At 57.1% G+C, this 18,247-nt stretch overlaps 1 protein-coding gene across 1 annotated transcript in view; it reads left to right on the top strand.

The window, feature by feature from the left end:
* Positions 1-9,639, top strand: part of KCNN1 (potassium calcium-activated channel subfamily N member 1) — a 66,233-nt gene extending 56,594 nt beyond the window's left edge. Inside the window, exons 5-9 of the mRNA XM_074978364.1 lie at positions 848-989; positions 2,052-2,162; positions 2,415-2,542; positions 8,660-8,729; positions 9,352-9,639. Of these exons, the coding sequence (XP_074834465.1) occupies positions 848-989; positions 2,052-2,162; positions 2,415-2,542; positions 8,660-8,729; positions 9,352-9,639 (739 nt within the window). The remainder of the gene's footprint in view (positions 1-847; positions 990-2,051; positions 2,163-2,414; positions 2,543-8,659; positions 8,730-9,351) is intronic.
* The last annotated feature ends 8,608 nt before the right edge of the window (positions 9,640-18,247 follow it).

Genomic DNA, 18,247 nt, shown 5'->3' on the forward strand with positions numbered 1-18,247 from the left:
GTTCCTAAGGACCATCCATCTCAAGGTCCTGATTTCCATTACCTGCTGGCAGGGCTCCCTCTAATTTTTTTCCACCCTATGGTGGACTAAATTTTAAGTGCACTAAGCTATGTGCAGATGTGCACCACTATAGAAATACATGCTGTGGACATTCTGCTAATCAGCTGGGCAGCAGTTGAATCTCCCCTGGGCAGCCTCCCAATGCTCAGCTTACTGGGATCGCTGGCTGCGGCAGGAGAAACGGTGCGATAGAGGGACCCCGATGGTGGGGAATCAGCCCCCTCCAGAGCCTAGGCAGGACCGTGCACCGCAAGGGGGTGCCTAGTTCAGGTCCCAGCTGTACCACATCCCCGTTTTGAAACCTGGACCCCCCCTCTGAAACCCGAGACTGTGGGCAGCTCAGAGCCGGCCCTTTGCAGAGAGCACAGGCAAAGCAATGGCCAGAACTGTGCTCAGCAGGTGGGGATCCCGGGTCTGGCTGCACTGTCTTGGCCACTGGTTTTATTCTTTCCTGTGTTTGTGATGGTTGTGCCCAAGGCCCCACCAGGAGGAGGAGGACCCCCGTCATGCTGGGTGCTGCACGAACCCAAAGCAGCAGCCGGCCCCAGCCCTGCCAATCTGCCAGGCCGCAGAAGGAGTGTGGCAGAGCAGAGAGTCAGGCCTGGTATTATGCAATTTGCCAGAAGCCGGCTTGGCCTGCTGCAGAGCCCTGGGACCGCCCCAGGCTGTGGCCTGTGTTGGATGAAGGTTTGATGAGTGACTCCGAAAGGCTCGTGTCAGGGTGTGTGACACTGACAGGGTGCGGGAGGCGGGCCCGGCTGACCTGTGCCTTCTTGCCCCTGGGCAGGTATCACGACAAACAGGAAGTGACCAGCAATTTCCTGGGCGCGATGTGGTTAATTTCCATCACGTTTCTCTCCATCGGCTACGGGGACATGGTGCCGCACACCTACTGCGGGAAGGGGGTGTGCCTGCTCACCGGAATCATGGTAATCAGCTGTTGGCCAAGGCGTCCCCGCCGCCCCCCGCGAGCTGAGTGCCACTCCAGCTCTGCAGACATGGGGCTGCATTGCTGCATTTCCTGCTACCCCTCCATGGTGCCCAGAAACCCATACACACCCCTGGCCTGAGCACGTCACGGAGCGTGGGGGTCACCACGTGCCAAGGAGCGTGGGGGTTCGCAGGCCCTGCCCCCCATCCGCAGGCAGGAGTGACTCTTGTTCGACAGGGAGATCAGGCGGGTTATTGAGCGAGGGGGACACAGCACAGAACAGACTCATCAACACAGGAACTAGGAGCTGTCAGCACCATCCATCCTGGGGAGAGGGGCCCAGAGGGGTCCCCAGCTGGGCCCTGGCCACCCTTCCTCCCTCTCCAGCCAGACCAGGCTGCCCCACCCAACTGCCCAGTTCCCATTCAAACCAGCCAGGTCCCCTCCTGCCTTTGTCCTGTTTCCTGGTGTTACCTGGTTGCCTAGGTTACAAAGGGCAGGGAGGGCCTGGCCTAAGTGTGAGAAGTCATCACTCTGAAACTCCCCTCAGCACAATGCACTCATGCTGTGCCTGGGGAAACTGAGGCACCCACCCGCTGTTGCTACAGGACAGTGGGAAACACATGTAACTAACCAGGCAGATAAAAATCCTCATGTGCTCCGGTTCATCACAGAAATAAACAAGAGACTCCCTCAGCTGGCAGCTGTAGCAGGCTCTTATCCTCTTAGAAAGACCAGCCACTGGAAAGAGACCAATATGTTCTCCAAGTGCTGCTGGGACTTATGCTAGAACAGACGAAATACCCTGTTTCTCACTCCCTGAGGCCAGTGTGGGCTCCCAGGCCACGTTCCCAGGGTCCCTGCAAACTTCTAGTGTTTCGGTGTGAGCCCCACCCCAGACCCTTAGGAAGAATCCAGCGGGGTGCTGACCATTCCTCCCCTGAGCTCTAGCTCCATTGCAGGCACAGGTCCAGCCTCCCAGTTGTTCCCACAGCCTCTCTCTGGTAGCTGGAGATCAGCTTTGCCTCACCTGCCCCCCCACTTCTTGTTTCGGTCCCAGGGCGCCGGATGTACGGCCCTGGTTGTCGCAGTGGTGGCTCGGAAACTGGAACTCACCAAAGCTGAGAAACACGTACACAATTTTATGATGGACACACAGTTAACAAAGCGGGTAAGAAATTTCCCCTGCTGTTTCTTCTCCCTCTACCCCCACAAAGCCCAGCTGTTGTGTCCTGGAGGGGGTGGTGAAATTCAGCACTGGGAAATGGGCACGGAGCGGAAGTGGGTCTTCTGTGGCATCCTGACTTTTTTGGTTAACCCCCTTGCCCAGGGTGAGTTTCCCCCTCCAGGTTGGCTCAAAGCATAATTCACACCCAATCCACCCAGCCCGGTGATTGCCGGATGTTATTCCTGTTGCTCCCAGGTGAAAAATGCTGCTGCCAACGTACTCAGGGAAACGTGGCTGATCTACAAACACACCAAGCTGGTGAAGAAGACTGACCATGCCAAAGTTCGGAAACACCAGCGTAAGTTCCTCCAAGCCATCCATCAGTAAGTCCTACACCTTTACCTGCTTCGTATTTGGTACCCTCCGGACCTTCCAGCGGTGAGGTTGGGGGAGCAAAGGGGACAGGGGAGATGGACGGGAGCAAGGAGGGTTGATGTGTAACATCCCAGCACTTGGACAATAAGGGTTTATTTTAAAGATTGCATGGCGAAAACGAGAGCAATTTTTCTTAAGGTTACAAGTTTGCCATCCGATGTCATCTGCATTTCAAATTTGGCCACAAAAGTTAGCGAAAAATTAGACAAATTTTCATGTCAAAATTCCAGAAATTTCCCGTCAAACATCAGTCTTTGACCAAAAGCACAATCCCGTGTGCGCCAATGGTTTTGTTTCTGTTCTTCAGCCAACCTTGAAAGTAATTGAAATGTTCAGGTTTCACCAAGAACTTGTGTCAGCTTTGAATTTTGAGGGAAAATGTCATCGGAAGGACAGCCACTTTCTGAGGAAAAACAGGGACAAATGGGGTTAAAATATCAAATTTTCCACCATTGCCAATTTCTACACATTCTCTTTATTTCCTTCCTGGATTCCTTGACAAAAAAAAGGAGGAATAAAATTCTAAGCATTTTCCACCCTTTTCGGGGTGTTGATTTTAGAATAAACCCAGTTGCCGTATTTACGGTCTCCATTTTTGAATGCAAAAATCTCTCTCCCTTTTTGCACTCTCGACTTGCCCTTTCCAAGCCCAGTGCCAACCAAGCTCGATGCTCTTCAGACTACCCCCAGGGGGCCAGATTTACCCTCCCTTGAGCTGTCGATCCAGCGTTCAGTAACACCTGCACCTACACCCCTTTTCATCCAATCGCTGCAGCATGTGCTCAGACACTTGCTGTCCTGGGGCCCCCCGCACACTCCAGCTCCTGGCCCTCCCTGCCCAGTAGCTATCACAAGGGGCTGCCGTCAGAACTCTGCTAGCACCACAGACAGCAGAACAGAGGCCAGTTTGCTTTCCTGCAGCAAGAGGGCAAGGGCGCTGGCACGGTGCCAAGCAGGAGAGCCCCTCTTTGCCTTGTCCGGCTATTGCAGAACCAAACTGCCAGCACCCACCAGTTGCCACCCTCTTGGGCAGGGCTGTGCCTTGGTGCTGTTGTTGCTGGCAAGTGCTGCTTGTTCCTCTGTGACTGGCTGCAGAGTTCTCCTCCAGTGGCACCCACTGCTCCTGGGCAGCCCAGAAATGCAATGCCAGTCCTGGTGCTTCAGTGCTGCTGCTGAATCAGGCTGCAGGTGGGCAGCCCTGGGGCCCCGTTGGTAACCAGCCATGAAGCTAGTGCAGCCTTACAAAACGGCACAGGGCCAGTGTGGTGCAGGTGGGGGACGGGGAGTGGGAGGTGTCATCCCTCGCACCACCAGCTCCATTGGGGCCAGGAGAACTGGGCACCATCAAAGCGGGCACAGCTCGGCTGTGGCGTCTCTGCTGTGTGGCTAGAGGGCTCCATCCCTGGACACTGTGTGCCCATGCTGTGCCCTCACCCCACCAGTGCATGGGGAGCAAACCATGTGTTCAGAGGGCTCCCCAGCAGCAGGCTAAGCTGTATGTAGCAATCCAGTCTGCAGGCCCCAAGCTGTCCCAGTGAGCCTGGGGGTCTCACAGGGAGGGACTCCTCAACCCCCCATTGTCCGGCACTCTGGCTGGGCTGTTTTTCATTGTTTCCCCATGGCCCCGCATGGCCCCCTCCCCTGCCCACACCCACAAAGACTCCCTGTGTCTCATGGGGGTGGAGAAAAAGCACTTGCTCCGGGTATACCCCCAAGACACAACGGTGAAGGAGAGGGAAACTGGGGGTAGAGCTGCAGGTGTGGGTGGATGGATGGATGGATGTATGGCAGTGACACCTGGAAGCTGAGCGCTGGGGTGGTGCCCAGGACAGATTCTGGTGCTGCCCGGCTGATTTGCTGTGTGCCCATGGCTGGTAGCGTGTTTCTATCGGTGGTGCACACGCCTCAGTGCACAGAACAAAATTTATTCTGCCCAGAGATGGGCTATTTAGAGGGGACCCTGGTGTCTGGGTGCCTGCAGGGGTGGCCGGGGTAGGTGAGTTTGTCTGCAGGGGAGGGATGCGTGGCACTAGCAGGAGCTATCTCAGGGAGAAGAGCCTGGGGTTTTACCCACCCCACCGGGACTGTTAACCAGCATGTAAAGGGGATGCTGGGCGTGTGCCCACCCCTGCGTGTGCATGTGACCCTCGGGCACTTCACAGCTGCTCAGCCCGTGGGTGGATGGTGCAACCACCTGTCCTGTCACCCAAAGCACAAGCCCAGCTGGACCACAGCTGCTATAAACCCACTGCAGCCGGCCCCAGGGATCCCCAGGAGCTGCAGCTCTGGCCCGCGTCTTTGCTGAGGGAAGCTGCCCCCTTTCCCCCATCACTGGCCTCAGCACTGCCGCCCCAGCAGCCCCCGGCCAGGCTGAGCCTGTAAGCTGCTGTGCCTGGGGCGTTCCCGGGAGCAGGGCTGGCTGCCACGCCACCCACTGCCGTGTGGCCCCACCAGCCCAGGGGGCAGTACTGCCAAAGTGGAGTGAGTGGGCTGGAGACCCGGTGCCCAGAGCTTGCGGTGCCAGCACTGAGCACCCTCCATCGCAGGGCTCCCTGCTGGTGACAGGACCACACCGAGAGCAGCCGAGCAGCCGGCTCCTGCCCCAGGGCTCTCCGCCGTGGGGCTGCCCAGCTGCCCTGCTCCCAGCAGCCCATGTCCCATCTCAGGGCTTGAGGGTGTGCATCTCTTCAAACATTCCTGGGGGCAGCCCCCAGCAGCCGTGCTCCTGGGTTCTGTTCCCAAGGCCGGGGGAGGAGCACATCTGGGGTAGATCGGGGCTTCGGCCTCAGGGCTTCTGTGGGTGTGGCCTGGGGTAAGACCCTCTCCCTCTGCTTCCCCAGCTGCAAATTGGGGGTGACCCTTCCCCCCTCCCCTCTGTGCCTCAGTTTATAGCTGGGGAAGTTTACAGCTTCCTGTTTAAACAGTTACCACTGGTAAAGCAACAGGGGATCTCCTCATAGTAATTGAGCCTCTGAACTGGCAGCTGTGTCAGTCCTGCCAAGACAGCAGTGATGGGTGCCCCTTATCCACCTCACAGGGATGGGCACCAGAACCAGCTGGCCCAGCACAGATGCAGCAGGGAGAGGGTCTTTCCCGCTGGGAGCCCTGGCAGACTGGAAAGCTTGAGTGCCAAGCGTCTCCTTGCAATGTTCCCTGGTGTGCTGATTGTGCCACTGACCCCTGCTTTGCTCTCAGGGGCTCCCCACCACCCTGTCCTGCTGGGCCAGATCCTCTGGTCTGCCCCAGGCAAGGCACAGAGCTGGGGTAACCACCGCCCTACAGAGCAATGCCGATGCAGACACGCTTCAGCATCCAGGGCATAGAGCTCAGGAAACCAACCCCCTCTCCCCACAGGGGATCAAACCCCCAAATAACTCTGTCTCTCTTTATGCGAAAGATGTACACAGAGAGGGCTCATCGGGAAAGCCACCATTCTCAACGAAGGGGAGGTATGGGCAGTGGCAGCCTTTCCCAGATAATTATTATATACACTGGGCTTGATTATAAACAAAAGAGTTTTTATTAGGCAGAAACAGTCGGGTTTAAGTGGTTATAAGTGAGAACAGATAAATCAGAGTAAGTTACTGAATGAAAATGAAAAGAGAACACAGAGCAAGCTCTAACTTCCCCAAGAGATGGCTTCTCCCTTAAAGAACTGTTCTTATGTCAGGTAAATCTTCATACTGGAGCTGCTCATTTTTGCTGATTGAGGCCTGTCATAGTCTGTTTCCTCTTAGGGTGTGTCAGGCAGATTCTAAAGCAGGCTGAAGATAAAAACCTGACAATTTCCCATTGTTTAAATAGACTTCCCCTCAGGGTGGGAAATCTTTGTTCTATAACCCCTGCTTCCCATAGAAAAACACTGGATCAAAATGGCTTTTAGTACCAGTGGGGATGGAGACACATTCTCCTAGCGTGAACCAACTTCTGAACTTACAGGAGGAACAGGGCTGTTTACAAGTCATTGAGTTGATCACCCAGCCATTAGAGTTCTGGGCAGGAGTTGTGGCTATCATTATTATATTTAAAAGTATAAACAAACTTACATTTCATATTTCTAACTTCACACCGAAGAATGATACATTCCCAAGAGCAGGTTGTACCAAGGCAGCAGATTGTAACATTAGAATTAGTTTCATGAGGTACTTTGTCCAAAGCATCTCTGAGTTATTTATATTCATAAGCCAACTTTCATAAAACATGGGGGTGGGGGAGTCACAGGGGATAAGGCACTACATGGAATCAGCTTTGTCACTTTCCAGATCTGTGCGCGCAGGCTGGGCCCTTGTGTGTGAAGGGATGGGGGAGGTGGGAGGGCGCTGGCTGGCGTGGCCGTGTGTGTTGTCTGTTGTGTTATTAAAATGTGTTGTGTTTTGTCTTTGTTTTGCCCCAATCCCTCCAGAGCCCAGAAGTAAGTCACCTCTGTGAGCTGCCAGTCTCTCCAATTGTGAACTTGTGTTGTGCATGGTTTTATTGAACACTGGCAATTCAGCCTCCCTGGTCTACCCTGTGACTCCATGCTCCATCCATTGCCTGGGGCAAGGGGTGTAAGCTGCAGAACTGAATCCCCTCATCGATCCATTCAGCAGCCTGAACACCATGGCTAGCAGCCATGTAGCAGCTTACCCGGGCTTCTCTCCCTTCCTGGGGCCTTGAGCCTTGTGGCATGCAGTGTCCCCAGCAAGCTGGGCACTTGTGGAGCCACTCCGGAGCAATTTAAATGCCTCCCAGGTGATTAGCAGAGCCCCCAGCTGGGTTTTGAGATTCTGTGGGTGGTGCACATCTGCACATGCCTCAGTGCCCATAAAAATATTCCGCACGTGCGTGGAAAAGATTAGCAGGAATTTTGTTGGTGTGTCTCCACAGCAATGAGAGGGAGACCGCAGCTGCACTAGCTTCAGTCTCACTAGCATGGTGAATAGCATCGACACCACAGAGGCACTGGCAGCCTGCCTGGGCCCCCAGGTCTGTGCTCACAGGATCAGCCCATGACAGGGGCTGGGCTGAGTCTTCACAGCTATTTTGAGCCACACGGCATTAAAACTGGCGCAGCGCTGCCCAGCCCTGCTGCAATCCCCGCCCCCGGATCGGAGGGCATGGGCCACATCCTGCTCACGAGTGAGCTGGCGGGGCGGTCGTGCTGCCCGGAGCCTCAGCATCCCAGCAAGGGGCAAGTTGTGACTGGAGCACTTTGCGTCAGGCCTGGAACCCAGCGGACACCTTCCCCTTTGCTGCACTGAGGTTCTAGACTCGAGAAGAGGCAGGGCTGGCTTTAGGAAGTCCTGATCTAGAACCTCCCCGATTGCACCCTCGGGAGTTGCAGGGCAGGGCAGAGGAGACATTGAAGCCGCAGGAGGGGAACCGTCCCCGGCAGCAGAGTGGAGAGCAATTTAGGGCACAGGACCAGGTAGCTGCGGGAGGGCAGCAGGGTGTAGTCCCGAGAGGGGGGCAGAGATGTCTCCAGCCTTTGGCCTTCCCTGGGGGGATGGGAACGTGTGGCAGTCGAGCCCAGGGGCCGGGCAGAGGAGGGGGCTGCCCTGGGAGCTAATTGCAGAACAGGGGGTTCTGTGCAGCACCCAGGCTGGGGGTGGGCAGTGCACCCAGAGAGAGCCCTTCTAAGCTGTGACATCTCCAGTGCCTCTCATTCACGCGACCGGCTTCCCAGCCCTGAGGTCGCCTTTCAGCTGCCCCCCCCCCCGCCCTCCCCAGCTCCGGGGTCTCCTCTGCATCCCAGTTCGCCCATTTCCACGCCTGTCTGCATGGTAGTGTTTCTGTCCCGCGCCCCTGTCTGGCTGTCGTGTGGGTGCTCCCCAGGGAGGCCAGAGCCCTGGGGCCTCAGACACCAAGGAGCCTGGGGCAGGCTGCGGCGTAGCTGTCTCAGAGAGACTCGTTCTCCAGCAGCGAGGGGGCTCGGCCGCCTCGTTCGACAGCTGCATGTCTGTGCGTTGGGTCCAGCCAGCCAGCCTGTGGGATGCTGTGCATGTCCGGTGCAAGGGGCCACCCCGTGCTCCTTCCCTCCGTGGTGGGATGAGGGCCCCGACCGAGTGTCTTTTCTTTTGCTCTAGGTTGAGGAGTGTGAAAATGGAGCAACGGAAGCTGAACGATCAGGCAAACACCCTGGTGGATTTGGCGAAGGTGAGCTGCCCGGAGGCATTCAGCTTCAGCACTGGGTGCTGCACCAGTGCTGTGGTCTAGTGGTCAGAGCACTGGCTAGGCGCCAGGACTCTCAGGTTCTGCCTGACTCTGGGGAGGGCCATAGCAGCTAGTGGTTCAAGCCAGCAGTTGGCAGGCAGGAATCCTGGGTTTTATTCCCGTCTCTAGGAGGAGCAAGGTCTGAGCCCTGCCGTAGCTACAGGAGGGGAGAAGGGTCTGGTTAGAGGACCAGACTGCGACTCGGCACTCCTGAGTTCTGTCCCCGGCCAGGGGAGAGAGATAAGGCCTGGCTGGTGTATTAAAGCAGATGGCTGAGAGCCAAGACTCCGGTGTTCTACCCCGGCTGCAGGAGGGAAGAGGAGTCTAGCGGTTAGGGCAGGGCTCTGGGTGTCGGGACTCCACGGTTCTATTCCCAGTTCTTAATAGGCTCTGGCTGAGTTAGTCCCTGGGGTCAGTCACTGTCCCCGGGGCTGATCCCTAGCCCTTGAGGATGGGTGGTGGGAGCAGGCAGTTGGAAGCTGCAAGGCCAGGAGCTGGCTGTTGGCATGGGGCCAGATCTGGGCCCGTTTGCTCAGCCTCCGGCCTCGCCCCGTCTCTCCGCCAGACCCAGAGCGTCATGTATGACATGATCTCCGAGCTCCAGGAGCGCAACGAGGACCTGGAGAAACGCATCCACACCCTGGAGAACAAGATCGACTCGCTGGGGCTCAGCCTGCAGGCCCTGCCGGGACTCATCTGCCAAGCCATCCGCCAGCAGCAGCGCGAGCTGGCCCAGAGCTGCGTCCCCAGGTTCTGCCCCGTCTCCAACGGCTCGGAGTGTTCCTCATGCACACCTACCCACCGGCGGCAGTCGCCTTCCACCGCTCCCCACACCTCCTCGGACAGCGGGTGACACCGGGGGGCGGGCGCGGCGCCCAGGCCTCCTTATGTCTGGCCATTGTGTGGCTGATCCTGTTAGCTTTGTTCTGCAAAGCCCTGTACAGTTAAACTCCTGGAGTTCCATCGTGCTGGAGTGAGAGCAGATCTGCCGTGATGGCTGCCTTCACGTCAGGGAGGAGGGGCAGGGCCGCTAGAGCCCCAGGGCAAGGAATCCAAAGCGCCCCCTCGGCCCCTGAGGTTTGTGGCAAGGGATCCCAGCCACCCTCAGAAAGGGGGAAAAGGTTGCATGCAGACAGAGTGCCGCCCTCAGTCATGACAATGGGCTTGCGGTAGCAGCGTGGGTCAATGGTTAGGGCACAGTAGCAGCGTGGGTCTATGGTTAGGGCACAGGGCTGGGAGGCAGGGCTTGTAGATTCGCTGGAAGGTTGTGGGAAAGGTGTGGAGGTGTAATGGTTAGCGCTGGAGGGTTTGGGAGCCAGGACTCTCAGCGTCTCTCCCGACGTTCAGGAAGGAGGTGTTGTCCCATGGTTAGAGCAGGGCAGGGACAAGGAGTCAGGACTTCAGGGGTCTATCCCTGGTTCTTCCACTAGGTGACCTCAGTTCAGTCACTTCACCACTCCGTGCCTCAGTTTCCCCATCTGTAAAATGGGGGCTCACAACAAAGCACTCTGCATTTCCTGGGCTGCAACATTACGCCAATACAGACTGTGACTGGGGCAGGTGCAGCTGCTTCTGCCTGGCCCAAAGAGCTTTTGCCAGCAGTGGCTCCTGGCCATACTACACACAGCCGGCATGAGCGAGGATGGGGCTGAATCCATCTGTGAAGCATGGAAGGAAGAGTGGGGGGGAGTCCCGGGGGGGGGGCAGTCGGCTGCAGTGCAATCCCTGGGCATTTGGTGGGAAGTGGGAGGGGGGATTTAACACAGAGCTGCCGGCCCTGTTGTCACAAATGGCGAGGGACGGCATCGCTGCCAAGCAGGGGGCTGGGGGCGGGGAGGTGGATGCTGGCCTGGGTGGGATGTCAGGGAGGGGAGAGGCTTATTTACAAGACACCCCCCCATGTGTTGTGGTTCCCGCCATGAGATGCCTGAGGTGCCCTGCCCACGGGGGAACAGGCTGCAGGTGGCTGGCTCACAGCTGCATCTCAAACACACCCAGCTCTGTCCACAAAGGCCAGGGAGGCTGGGGGCCAGGAGGGGCCAGACCAGGGGCATTCGCAGAGCGGTGCAGGAGCCTTCCAGCAGTCCAGCTGGCCTCTCCTCCAAGGTAACGAAGCCCTGGCGGGGATCAGACCCCAGGTGAGGGAGCCTGCCCAGGAGCAGGGCCAGGCTCAAGCCATAATATGGGACCCCAAACAGGCCGGGGGTGGGGGGGCTTCTCTGAGCTGCGGGGGTGGGGGGCGCGCGTCAGCAGAGTTGTTATCTCATTAGGGTCTAACTGAAAATTCTGGGTTGTGACTCAGGTTTGGACCCTCCCCAGGGCCAGGGTGGAGCTGGGATCCAGGGCGCGGTCTCTGCCCCGGTGGACAAGTTCACCTTCCTTGAGACCCAGCGCACTGTGTGTAGTTTTTAACCCCAACGCTAGTGTAGGAAGGGCCATTGACACAAGATAAGGCCATGTTCTTCCCCTCCTGCTGCTCAACCCTCCCCCCCCCACTGGGTTTTGTGAATGGTCTCAACCCAGCTGTGATTTGAATAACCTAAGACACTCAGGGGATGCTCAGCCAATCAAAGGCCTCCTCTGGATGACTGATCTTTGAGGAGAGTCCCTGGCACAACAGACCATTCCATTGTGATTAACCAATGGGGGACACGGCAAGTCCCCATTGTACAGGGACTTTTCAATGTCTCGCACAGGGTGATTGCTGCACCGGGCACCATCCTTCGCTCCGGTGCACAAACACGGTGTTTCGTGCCCAAAATGGCTGCACAGCAGCACCAGTCCTTGGGCCCCAGCCTCCAGCTTCACTCCAGTGTGTGGGTTCTGACGGCAGAATCCTGGGAACTCTCAAATAACAGAAGGGGAAAGGACCCAAAAAGTTACTTAAGTAAAAGTGCAGTGGCTGGGGGGGGTACTTAAGTACAACTCACCAGTGTCCCTGTAGAAAACTACTTGAGTAAAACTACACACACCCCACATCTTGACTGTACTTAAGTAGCCAGGAGTGCAAGCAGGCACGCTTGTACTCAAGTAACTTTCTGGGTACATTTCCCATCCCTGCAAGTAACCCCTTTTCCTTTGAAGCCAAACAGGAGCAGCGGGTGGGCAACGGCGGAGGGGGAGGGGTATGTGGTCCTTTGTGACTTTTCCTTAGGAATATCCAAATTTTTTTTTAAGGGAAAAATAAACAAACAAGAGAGACCAGCATATGGCCCGTGTTTTGTATGTGCTGCCGTGGGCCGTGGCCTGGCGAGGGCTGCTGTCATAATTATGGCACGAATGGTTTGCTTCTTCTCCAGCTGCCCTGTCGGCCGCTCAGCCTCCACCCAAGATACTTCTTATCTCTGGGGAGTCCTGTCTTGATGATACCTTGGCTCAGGCATCCTGGAGTAGCACCCAGCTCCATTGCTGCTGGCCCCGGCAGAGGCAGCCAGCTACAGAGCTGAAGGAAAGCCCAAAGCTTGGGCGTCGGCCAGGGAAGGTGCGGCGGATAAAGGATTTTCTCAATTTGGTGTTAACTCCGGGGAAAAGAATTGCTTCGGGTTGAACCGAAAATGTAAGTCCTTGAAATCTTGGGCAAGTTGGGTACCACGGGGTGAACTCACTGCCACAGCACCTCCTGCTGGCTGCTCACTCGCCCTGCCACATGACCGGTGTGCCATGCGCTGCCGGCTCTGCCCACACGATCAGCTCCTGGGACAAGGGGAGGGAGTCAGACATGCCCACTCCCGAGTCCCGGTCCAGGTGCACCTGACAGGGTCAAAATTCAGAATGATCTGGACAAACTGGAGAAAAGGTCTGAGGTGAACAGGGTGAAGTTTAATAAGGACAAATGCAAAGTGCTCCACTTGGGAAGGAACAATCAGCCTCATACATAGAGAATGGGAAGTGACTGTCTAGGAAGGAGTATGGCAGAGAGGGACCTGGGGTTATAGTGGACCACAAGCTAAATATGAGTCAATAGTGTGATGGGCTTGGTCCTGCCTCTGAGAGGGACCTGGGACTCGAGTTCTCTCCCTGGCTCTGGGAGAGGAGTGGGGTCTAATGGCTAGAGCGGAGGGCAACAGGGAATCTGCACCCCTGGCCCCAGTACTACAGGAATGTTCTCTATTAGGTAGAGCAGGGGGCCAGGACTCCTGGGTTCCATCCTCCTGGATGTTATGTGGGCAAGTCACTTCCCCTGGCTGTGCCAGTTCACAAGGACAGCCCTCCCCCAGGGGCCTTTGGGGCTTAATTAACCAATTTGCTTTGGAACCGGGCAGATGATGTCGAGGCAGATTGACCCCTTGCTCCAGCTGGCAAAGGCAGGAGCTGACACCCTCCAAGGGCAGCTGGGAGGGGAGCCTGTCTTGGCCTGGCTCTCCCCACAGTCTGAGCCCCGCCGTGCAGCGCAGGCAGGAATGCTGAATTGCAAGGCAGGAGCGCACAGCTGTGCCCCCATGGAGCCCAGAACCGACCAGCAGCTCTGCAGGATGAGCTGTGACTCAGGCAGGACGAGGGAGCAGGTGAGTCTGGGCTTTAGCCTCAGGCATAGACTGGTCCTGGGGGTCTCCTGGTTGGAGCCGGGAGTCAGGACTGCCAGGCAGAGGAGTGAGATCCCAGGCTGAGACCTGGGCAGCAGGACGCCTGGGTTCTCTCCCTGGTTCTGTCCCTGTGCTGGTGGTTCTTCCCCTCTGAACCACCCCTCTGACTTGTGTGAGGTACACGCCCTGTCACCCCATGCACAGGGCTCGGGGGGCTCCCCGCTGGAGCAGGCGGCTGAAGCTGGAGGCCCAAGGGAAGGTTCAGGCTCTGACCTTCCCCTCTAAGCCAGGCCCAGGTCTGCCCCAAGCTGGGGAACCCGGCAGGCGGGGGAGGTGATTGAGGCAGACTTGGTTTGATTTTGGCCTTTGAAAAATGTTCCTGCCAAGCACCTCGCCAGGCGTGAAATGAACCTCGGCCGCTAACGGAGGGCTGCAGCAGCAGCTGTCCTGTAAGACCGCCAAGCGCCCGGCCCCGGCATTGCACTCCACTGCACGCATCAGTAACTGCCCACCAAGGCCCTGGGCGCCCCGCTCCCACTAACGGGGTGACCACAAGTCCTCCTTTTAAAGGGACATTGCTGTGTTAAAACCCTCCTGCAGGTGTCTGTTCTTAATGGGCCAATGACCCCATCTCCTCACTCCCCCACCCCTCAGTACTGCGGGGGCTGCTGCTGGCCCAGTCCCAGCTCAGCAGCGGCCCCCCAGAGGTGAGTGAAGTGGGTGGGGGGGTCCAGTGATTGACGCTGGGGTGGGCTTGCAAGGCTGGTGGTTGGACGTAGCTGCAGTGAGTGGGGCCGGCTGCCCCTGCGGGTCCATCCGGCAGTCCCTGCTGTGTCTCCTCTCCGCCAGCAGGTCCCCTTTGCCCCCTGTCCCAGTTCCAACCAGCGCTGGCTGCTTGTGCGGTGGTTAGTGAGCACGGGCTGGTTACGTGTCACTTCAGCTGCTCACCCATCGGCCCTTTACACGCTCCCCAATCACTGTCCTCTCCCAACTGTGCCCCCTCACCCTCCAGCCCCACTGCTCCTCCATAAGCAGCCTCCTCCCCCGCATCTTGGTGCCTTCCTCTCCTGGCGCTGGGCAGAGAATCAGCCCCTCGTGGGACCTGCCCCACAGCCTGAGACAGGCAAAGCCGTGTTCTCTCTCTGCAGGGCACACTACAAGGAGCTGTTTGACACCTTTGAGATTAACGGATTTGCTAGGGCCTAAGCTTCGTGGGTAAAACCCAATCCTGCCGCTGAGCTGGGGTGGAAATGCCAGAGGCCGGGGTGTAGATAAGAACAACAAAAGACGCACTTGGCAAGGTTAGGAGCAGTGCTACTGCATCTCATCAAGTCGGCATGGAAGTGCCCCATTAGTTACCCTCAGCATAAGAGCACCCAGGCCGGGTCAGACCGAAGGTCCGTCCAGCCCAGTGTCCTGTCCTCCAGCATTGGCCAGGGCCAGGTGTCCCAGAGGAATGGGCAGAACAGGCAATCAACAAGTGATCTCTCCCCTCTTGCCAGTTCCCAGCTTCTGATGCACAGAGGCCAGTGACATCAGCCCAGCCCAACCTGGCTAATGGCCGTGGATGGACCTCACCTCCATGAATTTATCCGGCTCTTTTCCAACCCCTGTTAAAGTCCCAGTTTTCACAACCTCCCCCAGCGAGGAGTCCCACAGGCCGACCCTGCGCCGTGTGAAGAAAACTCCCTTTGGTTAGTTTTACACCTGCTGCCCGTTAATTCCATCGGGTGACCCCTCGTTCTTGCGTGATGGGAACAAGGAAAGAACTTTTCCTTGTTCACGTTCTTGACACCTGTCATGATCTTATAGACCTCTGTCACATCCCCCCTTAGTCACCGCTTTTGAAAAGTCCCAGTTGTTTGAATCTCTCCTCATAGGACATCTGTTCCCAGCACTTAGTCCTTCTTGTTGCCCAGTTCTGAACTTTTTCCAATGCCAAGAAACCGTTTTGGAGGTGAGGTGACCACACCTGTACGCTGCATTCAAGATGTGGGCGTACCATGGATTTACAGAGGCAAGAAGATAGTCTCGGTCTAATTTTCTATCCCTTTTTTTATGATTGCTCTTGTGAGAGGGGCGCATGGGAATATATACAAGTCACTTCTCCCCATGCAAACCTCCAAGATAAGCAGGCAAATTAATAGACTCCAGTCACGCAGTATTTCTTTTTAGCAGGGACTTAGCTGACTTGATGATAATTTGAATTTCCGCACTGCACCGTTCTGATTGATTGCCACTGAACTCACTTGAGTATGAGTAATTTTACCAGGTGTCCCGTATTCAGCACAGGGAAATACGGTCACCCTAATTATGGACCCAGCCTGACAGCTCCCCAGCCTCATCTATCAACCTGCCACCTCAGCGTTGCTGGGCGACAGAGTCGGAAAAGGAATCATCTCTGCTGTGCAGCCTGGATGTGCCGTGTTGGTGCCAATGGCAGCTGTCGTGCACGCACATGCGCACACACACACAAACACACGCACACACAAACACACGCACATGTACCCCCGCTATGTCCCTTAGCTAAATTAGCCAGGACTCAAAATACAATCCACTGTGAACCGATTACAGAGACAGGAGGCTGCAGGTTGAGGGGCTCCACGGGAGCTGTGAGTATGTGTGACCTGGAACAGCTCCCTGGCCCACTACGTGCCTCAGTTTCCCCATTTATAAAGCAGAGAGAACAGCACCTCCCTTGCTGGCGTTCAAATTGCCAAGGCAGCGCTGGGGCAGAGTTGGGATTTCTGGCTGCAAATGGCACCTCGCTCGCTTGGCTCTCAGCTGCTCACGATTAGGTGCCCCATGGCCCTGACAGAGGGTTCTTTGAGCATGTGGCTTTGTAGGGGCCAGAACACAGGAGACTGTGAACTTAGTGTTCCCCCAGCTGGGTGACCCTACAAATGAACACGTCTCCCTGCGCCTGGGTTTGCCAGGCTCTTATGGCCAGCCGGGCTGGGGCAGTCCTGCAAGAAGCTGCAGGGCCCTGCATCCCACCAGGGATTTATCGGGGTGTCAACAAGATGCACCCAGCTACTCCTGAAAGATGCCCTCTCTGCTCCAGAGTCCTCTCATGATGCCAGCAGCTTGTTCCTGAGCAAAGAGCAGGGTTCCCTGTCAGCTGAGTGCTTGGGCAGCCACCCAGGAGAGAGGCCGGTGCCCCCCAGCTGATTAGCAGAGCGCCCCCAGCCAGCAGCCTGTGGGTGGTGCACAGAGCTTGGTGCACATAACAAAATTTAAAATTAAAGGGAACCATGTCAAGAAACCCAAGATAATCCCAGCTGTGTTCGACCAATGCACCAAGCCAGCAATTCCAGGGCATGCTCCTTCTCTGCCTGCCCCTGCTCCCCCCATTCAGGGCCAGATTCTTCTCAACAGCTTGGCGGCGTGGGTCTGAGGAACCTGCCCATGGGGCTGAGGGCTGTTGAGCTAATCTGGTTTAGACTGGACACACTCTGGGGCAGGGATGGCCTCTTTGCAGTGTCAGTTCAGTGGTTAGGACACCAGGAGCTGCTCTGGACTGGCTGCTCCGAGGCTATTGCAGACAAAGCATTGGTAATACTGATGAGAAGCCGGGAAATGGATGCTACCTGGAAGCTGACCCTACCTGGGCCATCCTGACCGACAGCGCCAGGGCCAGGAGCAAAGAGCAGTAGGCGCTGGGCACCTGGCCTTCTTATTTAGCTCCTGAGCCCTAAATGCACCAGAGACCAAAACACCACTTGCCCAGAGCTCAGCTGGCCAGTGAGGCTGGAGCACCAGGGGCGGTGGTGCAGGAGATGATTTGGGCAGCATCACAGGGTGATGGGCCTTTGAGAAGCAAACGGGCACCAGCTGAGGCTGCCTGGGAGCGCTGTAGCTTATTGGCCAAAACAGCTCCTTTATTCTGCTGAAGCAATCAGCTGTGCTCTGGGGCAAGGGCCAGGCCCAGACTCTGGGGCCCAGGGCCGTGGGGCAAGCGCCTGGCTGTTGATGGCTGGTCCCCATCCAGGTTCCAGCAGGTATGAGGGCTGCCAGGCTTAGGGGGCAGCTGTCTCTCTCCCCTTGCATGAGCCCAGCGAAGGATGGGAGCAGCGTGAGGTGCTGCCTAGCAATGCCCTAGGGCCCAAGTGAGTGGCTGCCTCTTGCTTTCACCAGTTAATTACCCTGAGATGCTCCCGGGCTGTTGAATTGGCCCCGAGCATCTTACAATTCAGCGCGTCCCCGAGCCTGGCCGGGCCTCTTAACTCGGTCTCTCGCTGTCATGGTGGCTGCTTCGGGGCGCAGCAAGTCCCTGCTGCTGTCCTTCGTGCTGTGCTGTTGTCTGGGTGGGAGGGTCTAGTGGTTAGAGTGCAGTTGGGCACCAGTCAGAACCCCTGGGTTCCATGGGCGGCTCTGCCACTGCCTCCTGCTGCAACCACCCTCATGTCACAGCCACTATCCTCCCACACACACACACACACACACAAATGCACCACACTCACAGCCCTGGCGCCTTCTGGAGCAAAGAGAGGTGGGGCTGGCTAAGGGGTGGTGCTCGCTGGCCCTGGTGCCGGGTTTGCAGCAGACAGACGTGGGGGGGAGTCAGAATGAAGAGCTGCTGGTATTAATTAGTTGCAGGGTTGCGGGTCACAAATGAGGAGCTTTGGAGCAGAGCAGGACAAGAGCCACTTGACGTTCAACCCAAGAGAAGAAAGTGGGGGGTGTCGAGGCCACACTCAGAAAACCATCCTCCGGCAGAGTCCGTCTCGCTCTCACCAGGAACCCCCGAGGAAGACCTCGGCCTGCGGGGAGAAGAGCTACTGAGCATGAAGGACAACAACTGGGGCGCGCTTGGGGCCAGCTACAAGCTTTGTCCCAGACAGTGACGCGGCGGAGACTCGTCGGTGGCCGATGCACCACCTGGAGTACGAGGGTTTAAGTGAGTAAATTAGAGTTGGGAGGAAGAGGGTGACGGGT

This window comes from Carettochelys insculpta, chromosome 27, assembly GCF_033958435.1.
Source record: "Carettochelys insculpta isolate YL-2023 chromosome 27, ASM3395843v1, whole genome shotgun sequence".
Classification (NCBI taxonomy): Eukaryota; Metazoa; Chordata; order Testudines; family Carettochelyidae; genus Carettochelys; species Carettochelys insculpta.